This window comes from Bison bison, unplaced genomic scaffold (genome assembly GCF_000754665.1).
Source record: "Bison bison bison isolate TAMUID 2011002044 unplaced genomic scaffold, Bison_UMD1.0 scf7180017864072, whole genome shotgun sequence".
In the NCBI taxonomy this organism is placed as follows: domain Eukaryota; kingdom Metazoa; phylum Chordata; class Mammalia; order Artiodactyla; family Bovidae; genus Bison; species Bison bison.
The window spans coordinates 5,000,489-5,014,986 of record NW_011494644.1 but is presented as its reverse complement, the minus strand read 5'-3'; the positions used below and the strand labels follow the sequence as shown (position 1 = coordinate 5,014,986).

General features: G+C 45.1%; 1 protein-coding gene across 1 annotated transcript in view; it reads right to left on the bottom strand.

Annotated features, from left to right (window-relative positions):
* OTOA (otoancorin) overlaps positions 1-14,498 on the bottom strand; it is a 68,861-nt gene that overhangs the window by 39,853 nt on the left and 14,510 nt on the right. The window contains exons 9-14 of the mRNA XM_010837194.1: positions 10,879-10,979; positions 8,171-8,310; positions 5,929-6,052; positions 3,336-3,551; positions 1,395-1,562; positions 505-645 (exon numbers count right to left, since the gene is read on the bottom strand). Coding sequence (XP_010835496.1) covers positions 505-645; positions 1,395-1,562; positions 3,336-3,551; positions 5,929-6,052; positions 8,171-8,310; positions 10,879-10,979 — 890 coding nt within the window. The remainder of the gene's footprint in view (positions 1-504; positions 646-1,394; positions 1,563-3,335; positions 3,552-5,928; positions 6,053-8,170; positions 8,311-10,878; positions 10,980-14,498) is intronic.

The window sequence follows — 14,498 nt, the reverse complement described above, 5'->3', positions numbered from 1 at the left end:
GCTAAAGCTGAAACTCCAGTACTTTGGCCACCTCATGCGAAGAGTTGACTCATTGGAAAAGACTCTGATGCTGGGAGGGATTGGGGGCAGGAGGAAAAGGGGACGACAGAGGATGAGATGGCTGGATGGCATCACTGACTCGATGGACGTGAGTCTGGGTGAACTTCGGGAGTTGGTGATGGACAGGGAGGCCTGGCGTGCTGCGATTCATGGGGTTGCAAAGAGTTGGACACTACTGAGCGACTGAACTGAACACTATTCTGCCTCCTGAGTTTGTTGCTGTTGTTCAGTCACCAAGTCATGTCTGACTCTTCCCAAGCCCATGACCACAGCACACCGGGCTTCCCTGTCCCTTACCACCATCTCCCGGAGTATGCCCAAGTTCATGAGTTTAATCACACAGAAATAAGTTTGTTTTACCAAGTACCAAGTTAACCTTAGAACAGACCTTTCCCACAAGACAATCAGAAGTCCAGGCACCACCTCTGGGCGTTGCAGTCATACCTGACTCCTCCGGATCTCCTTTTCCTTCAGGACTGTGGAGTTGAATCCAGGTTCCCTCCATAAATCAAAGAGAGACACTTCCTTAAAGAAAGCGCCCTGTATTTTGACAATGCCAGAGGCAGTGTCTCCTGCTTCCATCACCTGTCAAAAGTGAGAAGAAACATAATAACAACTTTGCAGAGAATGGACTGAGTGTTGGGTGAGGGCCAGGGGCTGCATCAGTTGGGTGCTTCACGGGCAATAAGTCCCACCAGATCTGCTCAGCAACCCAATGAGGTGGGGACAGTCCTTATCCCCATTTTACAGGTAAGAAAACCAAAGCTTAATGAGTAATTGGCTGAAAGTTGATAATGTGAGATTCAAGCCCAATTCTGTCGTATTCCAAAACCCACACCCTTTAACCACAAGAGCTACAGCTATCTGCAAGGTATTGGTATTTTAGGCCCAACCCTTTGAGTTTCTTTCTTAGCAGACTGTGCAATTAGACATGGCAGGTCCAACAGGATATGATGCCCAGAAGACCCACTGCAAGTGAGAGCGAGAAATGTGGACATGGCTTTGGAACAGGAAAGGGGGGGCCTTTCTGAAGCACTAGGGGAATTCAGGATTCATTTCCACATTTGAAAACCAAACCCCTAAAACATTATGACAGCAAGAAATCCAACTGAAGAAAAGTGTTTCGGATTCAGCTGGCTGGGGACAGCACCAGGGTCTGGGGAGAATCAGGTTCAACCCAGAGGCACTTTCTGGAAAGGAGGGGAGGTGGGCATCAGAAGAAGGCATTCTCCAGGCTTAGAACAACCCCACCCAAAGACAGAGCCCCCTCACAAAGTCCCAAAACCACACGCCTGAGAGCCCCAGGGGCTGCGGACCAGACATCTTCCTCTCACCTTGCTCAGGACAGCGTGCTGCTGGGCAGGTGACAAGTCGGACACGTGCAGGGAGGTGGCGCTTCTTAGGAGCTGCATAAGGTCCCTGCGGTCCATGGCGTGGAAGGCCTGCGTGCCGACCCCAGCCAGCAGCACACCCATCTGACTGATGTTGTAGAAGGACAGCACCTGGGGGCGCCGGCAAGGGAGGGTGAGGACCAGCCTCGGGGCTGCACCTCAAGGGCGTGTACCAGGCCCCACTGCAGGCTGGGTGTCGGGAGGGGCGCTGGGGCACCACTGTGAGCAAGACACAAGCTGCCCTCCCAGACCCTCCTCCTTCTATCAGGAAAGAGACTTAAGTATCAAAACACAACACATAGGTAACCGTGCCGCTGGGGTAATCACTATGCCATCCGAGGCCACAGCAGAATTAATAAAAAGCAGTGGAGGAGGGCAAGGCAGCCCACTCCAGTATTCTTGCCTGGAGAAACCCCATGGACAGAGGAGCCTGGTGGGCTGCAGTCCATGGGGTCATGAAGAGTTGGACATGACTGAGCGACTAAGCACAGCACAGTGACCCATATGCCACCTTTGACCAGGCAATGGGCTCTCTGGTGTAATCTGATCTAGCTGACGAGATTTAAAAATTGGGGGGATCCTATAAAAATCCAAATTAGTGTTTCTGCTTTATTTAAAAAAAAAAAAAAAACACCTGAACATCAGGCAGTACCCACAGTGGCAGTAATGGGCAAGAACCTTGGGGTGGGTCACGGCGTCTCTGTCCGCCCTGCCCACCCCTCTCATGGGACCAGGAGAAGCCTGCTGCCCTCCGTATGTCACCCGTCGGGCAACTGACACAGCAAAGCCCCGCACTCGTCTATCTTTACGTGGCAGCTTTGAGGTGAATTAAAGAAGCATTTTAGGATGTGAATCTGATATTTTATATATAAAAAAAAAATATGACCGTAGCTGGACACCTTAACAGAAATCATGCCTGTTTCCCAACCCCTCCTTTGGAGTAAAGAGGCTAAATGTAATATAATCAGAAAATTTTATTGGTTTTTAAAAAAAAAACCAGTTGAGTGGTTTCCTTGAGCTATTCCATGTAGAATGAACAGCCTCTTACTGTCCTGAAGGAGAGCAGACTTTTGAGCACTTGGCTTCTTAGCAAAAGTCACCTCATTCCTCTGTAAGAAGAGGATGCCAGGAAAGGGAAAAGCCACTCGGTCCAGGGCTGGGAGGAACAAGACTGTCTCCCTCAGCGCTCTAAAATCACATTCACAGAGTGGACTTAGGTGGCCCCAGTCAAAACAGAAGGTCTGCAAAGCCTTCAAACTAAAGTCACCAGAAGTCTTGAAGGGACAAGATGGATGGTCTCCCCTTAGCCTTGAATCAGAAAGGAGAATGAGTGGGCAGTGGTCATGGCACCATGATAGAGGCAGTCAGCATGGGAATGAAACAAGTGGGCTCTGAAGCCAGATGCCCTGGGTTCAATCCCAGCCCTGTCCCTCTCATGTGGCCTTGGCAATTCCCTTATATGCTCTGTGCCTCATATGAATGGCCTAGAAAATGGAGGTTATAACATTACTGACCTAATAGGGTTGTTGGGAAGGTTAAATGATTAACTCAGTGATAGCTAACACTCACTGAGCTCGGACTCTAGGTCACGTGTTGTCCGACCTCTTTCTGTGTACTGACTCACATAAACCTATGGTATAGGAGCTACTGTTATCCCCATGTTACAAAGAGGGAAAGTGAGGCAAGGAGAAGTTGTCAGTTCCCCACTGTCACGCAGCAGACACTGTCACACAGCAGATACTGTCACACATGGGAGACCAAGGATTGGCACCCAGGTAGCCTTCTTCGGCACCGTCTTCTTACCGATTGGCTGTCCCTGCTGAAGGTCTATAACCAGCCCTTCGGTCTTGGGTCATTAAAACAGAGTCCAAAGCTCCAACTGACCTTCTGGTGGGCCAGGTATTTGGCAGACAAGATGATGACCTGGCTCCTGGCCCAGCCCGAGACCTGGTTGAGGGTCGAGATGGCACTGTGCACAGCCTCGGGGGAGAGGGATTCCAGCTGACTGTGGGTCAAGCCCACGACCGCATCCGACAAAGAGCCCAGAGTCTCATTGAGGGTCTGGTTCTCCGTGGCAATTTCCAGGAGCTCAGCTTTGAGCTAGAAAGGGAGCAAGCCAGGGTGAGAGTCGACAGCAAGCAGGAAGGCGGCTCCTTCGGACTACACCCCAGCGTGCACCCTCCCCCTCCCTGCTCATCAAAAGGAAGGGGGCTCCTGCTGAGGCCAGACCATGAGTCACCCCAGTGAAAATGCCACCTCCTCTGGCCTTGACCTTCCTATGCTCAAATTCACTCTATGCTTCATTTAAATATTAATTTGTTATTAAATCAACCTTAAAGCATGGCAGAAGGAAATTTTGTTCACTCATAACTCCACCACATTCCTGTAGCATCTATATTTTTTTTGTGACCTTGAACTCTACATCCTGTCTATACGGCCGCTTTTCTTTTATGAAATATCCAGGGAAGCTTTATGATAATATATAAATGTGTAAAAATAATTCTCAACAGTAAAAGTCTCCTGAAAACTCTACCTCAAAAAAAGTACTATGGTTAGTAATTGGGTGTTTATGTTTCCAAAATTTATTATGCCTATATAAATAAACTATGGTATCTAGTCTTTACATAGGTGTAACATGAACAGAAATGCAACTTTCTGCTCTATTTAAAATTTTTCATTTAAAATTCTGTCTTACAAGTTTCCACGTTTTGTGATTCCCTTATTTTTATAACATGCCTGTCCAGTTATAGTCAAGTGTGTTTCCCAACTGCTTTCAGTAAAGAAGGTGATCAATTTATCTGTTGTAACGTGACCTCTATACAAAAAAAAACAAAAACAAAAACAAAAACAGAACGGTTTGTGTTTTGACACCTGAATTTGCATGAACCACATAGTCATGTCAGAGGCGTGTTCGCAAGTATTCCAGATGGCCACTGGGGGGCAGCAGAGTAAAGTGAAAGAGACAGCTATCACAGCTGGTTTTCTCCAGACTCAGCAGCTCCCCTCCCCTAGAGATCAGCTTCCACATCTGCAAAAGGCCTACAGCAGTGGCTCCCAACGTGTGGGGCTTAACCAGTAGTTTCAGCATCACCTGGAGAGTTGTTGGAAATGCAACATCTCAGGTTCCACCCCAGCCCTCCTGAGTCAGGTATTTATTAAGCTGTTTCTAACAAGCCCTCCAGCTGATTCTGATGCACCCTCGGGGTAAGAACTATTGATCCAAATGAGCCAAAGGGTTCTCTCATATCTAATTGCACCCAACTTTCTTCTTGGTCACAACTGTCCCTGTGGCCCTAAATTACACCTATTTTCTTATTTTTGCTTGAGCTTACTTGGGAAGGATTCTTTTCCTGGAAAACAAAAATATGCACTGACCAACAAAATGCCTATAGTGTCAAACGCCAAATGGGACTGAGGATTTGGTGATGTGTGAAAAACTGATGTGGAATAACTGATGATGTTACCAAAATTTTCTTGAATATTGCTCTCATGTCATCTTTCCCATTTAGAAAATGAGAAACAACAAAAAGAAGTGAGAAAGGGGCTTCCCTGGTGGCTCAGTGGTAAAGAATCCTCCTACCAATGCAGGAGACTAGGGTTCAATCCCTGGTCGGGGCAGATCCTACACGCTGCAGAGCAACTAAGCCCATGTGCTACAACTACTGAGCTTTGCTCTAGAGCCTGGCAGCCGCAACTTCTGAGCCCACAGGCCTAGAACCCGTCCTCCACAACAAGAGAGCCACAGCTATGAGAAGCCTGCACATCACAACTAGAGAGAAAGCCCATTCAGCAATAAAGACCCAGCATGGCCATAAACAAATAAAATCTTTTTAAAAAAAGGAAGAAGTGAGAGGAGCCAGGCAGAATTAAGACTTCAAGGGAAGAAAGGAGAGAAAGAGATGGAGTCAGGAGGGAAATGAGATAGTCCCCATGTCCCAATTTGCCCAAAATCTTGGTCTAGGAATTCAGTAACCCCCCTGGCTACATCGGAATCATCTGAGTAGCTTTGAAGACCTACCATACCCAGGCCAAACCCCAGACCAATAACTTGAGAATCTCTGAGGGCAGAGCCTGGGGAAGGGACATGACACTAGTAGAACCAGATTTGAGTTCTTTTATTTCCTCTCTATTCCAAGCACAGTCACCAGCCAAGCAGCTTCAACATCGCCTGGAAGCTTGTTAGAAACGCAGAGTCTCAGGCCCCACCCAGACCTTAAATCTGCATTTAAGATCCCCAAATAACCTCAGGCACATTCAAGTCTGAGGTGGACACTCTGATTGAACTTTGATCTATTCAAGCTTGTCCTACAGTTTTTTGTTGTTTCTCCCTACTTTAAGCTCATCCTGGTGTTTCTGCTGTGGCTGGACTTAGATCTGATTCACACTTTCTTGCAAAGGGCAGACAAGACTATTCTTCCCATTTCTCTGGCTAGTGAAACTGAGGCCAAGGGTGCGGGGCCTCACAGCACTTCTGCACCTTCTGAACACCAGCCTGGAAGCCCCTCAGGTGGCTGCATTTGATCATCTGGTGAAGGAGGACTTGGGCCACAGCAGCGTCCAGCAGCTCCAGGTCATCGTAGAAACAAACCAGCAGCCCCAGCCTGCGTGAAAAGATAAGGGATGCTGGTGGAGGGTGGAGAGGAGGGGGGCCACAACCAAGACTCCACTCCAGTTAGAACCAAGAGGTCACAATCATAGCAGCTGCTGAGCACCAGGAACCGTGTTGAGCCCTTTATATCTCATCACAACCCTGCAAGGTGAGTGCTCTCATTAGCCCCATTTCACAGAAGGGTAAACTGAGACTCAGACAGATTAAGGCAAGTGGTGCCAGGCCTTAAATCTAGATCCATCCAACTATGCTGTCTCTCCTCCTGGGGCATTAAGGGATACAAGGAAAGCATTCCTTATCCACACAGAGATAAGAGATTTGCCCACCCTGAAGGCAGAAGTTTATTTCCAGGATGCTCTACAACCAACACCTCTAGATGATGAGGCTTCAAAAGAAAATAAAAAGACAGAAGTCAGAACACTGTAGGAGCAGAGATGAGATCTGAACCCTGGTCTAGCTGGAAGCACTGCATCTATTGCTTAAGAACATAACTTCACCCCCAACTGGAATTTGAAGCTCAGCTCTGTGAGACATCTGACCTCCAGCAAGTTACTTCTCTGCAAGCTACACACGTTGTGCAGCGCACACTCTACTATAACCCTGCCTCTCTAAGTGTTTAATGGGGAGGTTTCCTTTGCCCATCATAGCACGTCATAATAAATATGATGAATGAAGGAATGAGGAGTACTGTGGGAGTTAAATGAGAAGATGCATACCAACTGATTAGCATACTTCCTGGTAGATGCTGAGCATTTATTCTGAAATGGATGCTCTTAGCATTAGAATGGAATCTACTTGACTTAGCATGGTTGGAGCACCTAGTTGACCATGATCAAACACTGACACTCTCAGACATGTCCCCAGGAAAGCAACCAGCCCAGGGAAAGGATTTTAAAGTGTGTCTAAAGAGAAAAAAAAATACTCAGAGGAAGTGAAGACCAAATATTAATAACCATGTTAAGAATAACTAATCTTTATTGAGCACTTTCTATGTGCAAATGTGCTTAATCCTTACAAGGGTCTTAATGAAATAGGCAGCTTATTAGCTCCCATTTCACAGATGGGGAAGTAGACACAGGGAGGTGCAGATCACACAACTTGTAAGTGGCAGAGCCAGGATCAAACCCAGGACTTCTGGCTCCAGGCCCCATGTTCTTAATCACTAAACTATTTTTTGTGTAAGATTGAAGGCGGGAGGAGAAGGGGACAACAGAGGATGAGATGGTTCGATGGCATCACCGACTCGATGGACGTGAGTTTGAGTAAACTCCGGGAGGCCTGGCGTGCTGCTGTCCATGGGGTCGCAAAGAGTCAGACACGACTGAGCAACTGACTAAACTGACTAGAAAATATAGGGCCCATGCTATTGAGTGAAAATTACTAAGGACAGGGGAAGAGGGTGTAAGAGTTTTAAATGAGAATATTCTCTGCAAGTGACTTTGGAAAATGTAAGGTCATGTGATGCTGTCAGAGGAAGGTCTGTGACAGTAAGACCCTGGGAGATGGAGAAAGGATGGTGAACGGTGCCCACCACCCCTCCTCACTGCACAATTACCCCCCACATTCAAACCCTTTCTGGGGTCACCAGGTACACAGCTCCTGGCCCTTCCCTGCTGGAAATGGTTCCAGTTCCTGGGGATCAGGTTACAATCACTAAATTCTAGAGCTGACCTCACTCCAGGGCTCCCTGCCTGAGGGTCTAGGATACAACAGGTTCACAAATATGAGGCCCGTGAGCTAGCTATTTCCAATACTAGACCTAACCAATTATAAATGACACATTTACAACTTGGAATGGAGGGAATACCAAGAATGTAAAAAGTTCCATTTCTGTGCTTAGAGCTGGAATCTTAGCACTTGATAGATAAGGCTGTATAAAATGTTAGCACATAGGAGATGCCTTCAAAGCATTTTGTTTTCTTCTCCACTTCATAACCTCTTTAAAGGGATCTCTTTGGGGAAACACCTCCCTCACATGCACAGAGATGTGGGACGATTCAAAGAGATGGATCAGCCACCTCCCTCCCCCTCCCCAGCTCTTTTGCTGCTCAGAGGAAGCTGATGCTTAGATGGGAAACAGCTCCGGGGGCCCGGCACCCACGCCCCTTGCCTGTGGATGGTAGAGGTATTCCTCATGTCAAAGTTGGAGGAGCTGATCCTCTCCAGAAACGCCTGGGCCAGTTCAGGTGTGACGTCATAAACCGTGTCCAGCTGCTTGGTGGCGTTGTCATAGCTGATAAATAGCCCAATCTGGTGGAGGAGGCCAGGAAGATCAGTGAGGGGCTGCAGGAGCCCTGTGAAGTCCCGCCCCGGTGGCCTGTGCTGCGCCCCACCCCCAGACACCTGGAGATGCCCATTCCTCATTTTCATTGATTTCTTTTTTTTTTTTTCTGTAATAGTTTATTACAAGATATTGAATATAGTTCCCTGTGCTATACAGTAGGACCTTGTGGTTTATCTTTTTTATATATAGAGGCATGGATCTGCTAATCCCAAACTCCTAATCCATCGATCCCTCATCCCATTTCCTCTTTGGTAACTGTAAGTGATGTTGATTTCCTAATGGTCTGTAACTGCTGCTTCAGTTTCTTCTACAATCCAACTGTTATTTAGGAAAGTTTTCCTTTTTTAATATATGAGCAGTTGAACTTTTTTCAAGCTAATATTTGCACATTTATTTCTAGATTTGTTTTATTGAGGTCAGAGAATGTGGTCCACAGATTGTTTGCTTTGGGGAACCAGAATTTTTTTAATAGATAAATCAGTTTGCAAATGACCCACAGGTAATTTAAAAAAAGAATGTGTGTTCTCTTTGTAAGATATAAAGTTGGATATATGTATACAATATGTATGTAAATACCTGTTTACATAATATTTAACACACATTTATTATGTAAATATATACATAATGCATTCAAGTTTATTAAATATACTCTTCAGGTTCTTTCTATTATTGTTCACTTTTTGCCTGTGTGTCCCAGAGTGTCGCACTGAGGTCTCCTATATTTTGAGGCACTGTTACTCTTCGCTTAAAGATTTCATAAAGCTCTCTCCCTCACAGATTGTGGTCTTCATCCATAAGAAATTCCCTCTGAGTGTTGGTACCCTGTGGCTTCACCTCCCTTCTCCACATGTTTAGAAGATGAAGAAATGTTGAGAACAGCCCCTGGATCTCAAGAAGTCCCTGCTAGGGGGCCCAGCTTCCTGAGAATTTAACCTCTATCGACTTTCTGAAATTCACTCTACTTTGAAAAAGTAAAATGGAGGTCTAATCCATTTTATAACTGAGGGTTATGAGACTGAGAGACATCTGTAATATTCCCAGCCTATCAGGTAAAAAGAAGAACCTAGGGACTTCCCTCATGGTCCAGTGGCTAAGACTCCATGATCCCAATGCAGGGGGCTCAGGTTCAAAACCTGGTCAGGGAACTAGATCCACGTGCCACAACTGAGGATCCTCCATACTGCAACCAAGACCTGGTACAGCCAAATTAGGAAATAATTTTTTTTAAAGAAAGAGGAACCTAGTTCTGCCTCTGGTTTCATAATAACCAGACACGGTTGGGTGAGTCAGTTCTTGAACAGGCCAGTCATTTGCTGCAAACACTTCCTTCACTGGCCAGGATAAAGTTAGGGCACACAGGGTAAAAACTGGTGGCAACCCCCACACTCTTTTGTGTGTGTGTGTGTGTGTAATAAAGTTTTATTAAAGTATAAAGGAGATAGAGAAAGCTTCTGACATAGGCATCAGAAGGGAGTAGAAAGAGTACCCGCCTGCTAGTCTTCAGCTGGATGTTATATAGTCACTAGCAGTCTGTTAATGAAACAAAGGAATGTCTTAAAATTCAGAATGGCACTAGGCCCCTCACCCATAAGATGCATTTTGGGATAGTCTTGGAGCCAAATGGTTTATCCTGGGCCATAAAATGATTAACTTGAATCTTGAAGAAGGGCACTCTTTATGAAAGCCTCCCTGTCGGCAGCATTCCTTGGAGGCTGAGTTCTAGAATCATGCCTCCCAAGGGATTTTAGTATCATCAGACCAACATCAGGAAAAGGAGAGTAATTCCTGAGCAGTGAGTTAAGCACCATGAATATGTACACTTCTCACTGTAAACTTTAAAGTCCAATCATCGCTCATGCTGAAGTAGCTATCAATAGAAGTAGCCATAAATAGAAGCAACAATTGATCCATGTTGCTTTTGACTTGGGTTTGTGCTTCCAATGACTGTAAACTCTATAGCTACGATCCTTGGCATTTCTTGAGTTCAAAAATACCCTTAAATGACCTTTGGTTCATAGCCAATCTTCTCTTTAGATCATGTTGTTGACATTAGAACTGTCTTAGTTGTCCACAATTCTTTTTGTTTTCTTAGCTCTTCTATACTAGAACACAATCCAGCAACTGACTGCTTGAGGCCTTATTCAAGGAGTTTTCTTTAGATGCTCAAGTTATATTGAGCTAAGGTGAGTGGTCAATTTCCAGGGCACCTCGACTGGCTGGCTGAACATGAGAGGTTTAGAACACACCTTTGTGTACATGCTAAGTCGATTCAGTCGTGTCCGACTCTTTGTGATTTAATGGACTATAGCCCGCCAGACTCCTCTGTCCATGGGATTCTCCAGGCAAGAATACTGGAGTGGGTTGCATTACCCTCCCCTCCAGGGGATCTTCCCAACCCGGGGATCGAACCCACGTCTCTTAGGTCTCCGCATTGGCAGGCAGGTTCTTTACCACTAGCGCTTAGGAAGTCTAGAACACACCTTACTTCAGATGTGTTGGTGATGGAGACATGTAAATGTATTTTTCAAACTTACTTCCATGGGACTAATTCTCATAATTTCTTCAAAGGATAAGTGAACCATGTATCTGCCCAAAATCCATAAGTTTTCTGCACTAACCCATGAAAAAGAGTCATCTGCAAAAAAGACAAAACACAGATTAAAAAGTAAATAAATAAAAGCCTATGCACTGGTAAATGATTGTCAAAAATATCTTTGATATCAGGACCTCTTTTTGCATCCATTAATTCATTCAACAGCCAATTTTTGAGAGCCCTCTGCTTACGAGATGCTACACTATACATAGGCAGGGATGGATATCCACCACTTCATTATTCATAGTGCGGCTCCTTGGACCAGCAGCCTCAGCACGACTTAGGAACTAGTCAGACATGCAGATTATTTTGTAATACTAAGACCACAAAATATAGTTTCATTTTTAGTTACTAACTTGAAATATATTTGATTATTTTATTACTGCCAGTAACAAATCTTATCTTCCTTATTGATTATCACTGAGTACATGAGCCAACCCAAACTATTTGCCCTTTCTTGAATGCACCCCTAATGGTCTCCAAATCTTTCCTCTCTTGGGACTTTCCCAACAGCCAGACTGCCTTTCCCCTAACCCTTCTGCTTCCAAACCCAACCTTAAAAACTGAGCTCAAATATTTCCTCGTCCTTGAAGCCCTCTCTCATCTCCTCAGCCAGCAGTATAATTTCTCTCTTCTCTGAATTCCCAGAGAACTTTATCACTCTGTTCAGACATTTGAAATTCCCCATCAGCAAAATGTCAGTGGGATTTTAGGAACAATCATGGTCAGGATCCAAATTCAAATTTAAGTGAACTGGGACTTCTCTGGTGGTCCAGTGGTTAAGAATTCACTTTTCAATACAAAGGGCAAGGGTTCAATCGCTGGTTGGGGAACTAAGGCCCCCACAGGCTGTGAAAAGGTAAAAGTGAAAGTGTTAAGTCATTTAGTCTTGTCTGACTCTTTGTGACCCCATGGACTGTAACCCACCAGGCTCCTCTGTCCCTGGAATTCTCCAGGCAAGAATACTGGAGTAGGTAGCCATTCCCTTCTCCAAGAGATCTTCCCAACTGTGGGGTGTGGCCAAAAAAAAAATTTTTTTTAAGTTTCAGTGAACTAGAATTGGCTGCCATTGCCTAATCCTCCACCTCCAGTAAAAGATTTACAAAGTACAACATTGCGTTGGCAGCATTTGAGGGAAATGAAAAAAGCAGGGAGCATTTTTAGGGTGCCATGAATCAGCCACCAAAAGCTATTGCAAGAAGCCATGGGCAACAGCTGATGCCCAGAGGAGATGGTGAGGCCAGCTGATCTGTGGACCATATCACAAGAACCAGAGGGTGCCTCCCCAACCCAAGAATCACAGCTGTTGCTGTGAGCACGGGTAAACATCCTCTAGATGGGAACTCTGAACCCTGACTTGGTTATTAGAAGAAATGGTGGCCCTGAAGGCGAGATAATTCTGGGGGGAAGCCACTAGATTCACCAAGAACTAAGCTGAGATGTCCATTTTTAATTCATTATTAAGCATGAACTATATTTCTGCAGATCAATGATCCCCAAACTCGGGATATTTTTGACACCCAAAGCATTTCCAGTTACCTCAAGGAGCTTCATGAAAAAGAAGTTTAAAGTCCAAATAGAATTCATTTTAATTCACTTTAGTTTAATAATGGGATTTTATTATTAACATAGGGATTTTATTATTAACATAGGGATTTTAGGAGAGTCTGTCCCTAATTACATTCTGGCAACAAGGACTTAAGGGAAGTCTACAGTCTAGAACTGTGGTGCTGGAGAAGACTCTTGAGAGTCCCATGGACAACAAGGAGATCAAACCAGTCAATCCTAAAGGAAATCAACCCTGAATATTCATTGGAAGGACTGATACTGAAGCTAAAACTCCAATACTATGGCCACCTGATGTGAAGAGTCGACACCCTGATGCTGGGAAAGATTGAGGGCAGGAGGAGAAGGGGTCAAAGGATAAGGATAAGGTCATTGGATGGCATCACCAACTCCATGGACATGAATTTGAGCAAACTGCAGGAGATAGTGAAGAACAGGGAAGCCTGGCATGCTGCAGACTATGGGGTCACAAAGACTTGAACATGACCTACCAACCGAACAGTAAGAATCTAGTGGGTGAGTTGAGTGAATTTCCCAGGTTACATAGTGTGAGATTCAGTTTCCCAGAGGTCACAATTATGCACCAGGCAGAGGGAATTCTGCTGAGCATGGAAGACATTTATTATTCCACTGTTTAATGCTTTTTTATACACAAATCTCAGAGATGAATTCCAGGAAAAGGACTGGCTGGCACTCCCTCCACTTCCACCCACTGGCTCTCTCTGTCTCCCCCATATACATAGGCTCACTTCCACCTCAGGGCCTTTTATCTGCTGCTTCCCCTGCCTGGAATACTTTTCCTCCAGAGCCTCACACGTCTGATTCCATTTCTCATTTTGGTTTCAAACCAAATGTCGCATGCGCAAAGAGCTCTTCTCTGACTCCTTAATCTGGGGGTCAGAAACTACAGCCTGTGGGCCAAACCCACCCAGCATCTCTTTTTGCACAGACTTTAGCTTGGCTTTTTCATTTTTTAATGGTTGCTGCTGCTACTGCTAGTGCTAAGTCGCTTCAGTAGTGTCCGACTCTGTGCAACTCCATAGACAGCAGCCCACCAGGCATCCCCGTCCGGGAAAATCAAAAGAAGAATATTTTGTGACACTTGAAAATTACATGAAATTCACACATCAGTATCTGTAAGTAAGGCTTTCTTCGGTTACAGCTACACCTACTTACTTGCTGTCTAAGGCTGCTTTTCTGTTACACCCACAAAGCCTAAAACATTTACTCTGGCCCTTTACAGAAAACCGTGGCCAAGTCCTGTTCTAGTCTAAAGCAGTAACCCTCTCCATGGCATTGACCGATTTTATTTTCTGCAGAGCTGTTACTCGTATCAGTATTCTCTCTCTCTCCCTCTATTCTTTTTATTTACTTGCCTAAAAGTTTTCTCCACCTTCTCACCCACAATAAAACTATAGCTCCGTAAAGCAAAGACCTGTCTTCTGTTCCTCTGTATCTCCAGTGGCTGACACATAGTAGGCTTTTTTTAAAATAAATGTGATTTTTAAAAAAATCACACCCTATCGCATCCATTGGCCACACCCTATGGCATGTGCAATCTTCGTTCCCCGACCAAGAAATGAACCTGTGCCTCCTGCGCTGGAAGGTGGAATCCCAACCACCGGACCACCAGGTAAGTCCAATGGGCTCTTTTTAGGTGTTGAGTTTATTCTGTGTACATTACTAACATTAAAGATTCAACAAGTTGACATTACCTGTGAAACTGTTTGCATTACTAATCTGCATCGCTATTCTTGTCTTCTTTTTTTTTTTCAATTGTAGTAAAATACACATAACATAAAATTTACCATCTGAATCATTTTTAAGTACACAGTTCAGTGCCATTAAGTACATTCACTTTGCTGGGCAACCAGCACCACCATCCATTTCCAGAACTTTTTCATCTTGCAAAACTGGAACTCTGTACCCATTAAACAGCAACTCTGGGAATTCCCTGGTGGTCCAGTGGCTAGGACTCGGCACTTTCACTGCCGG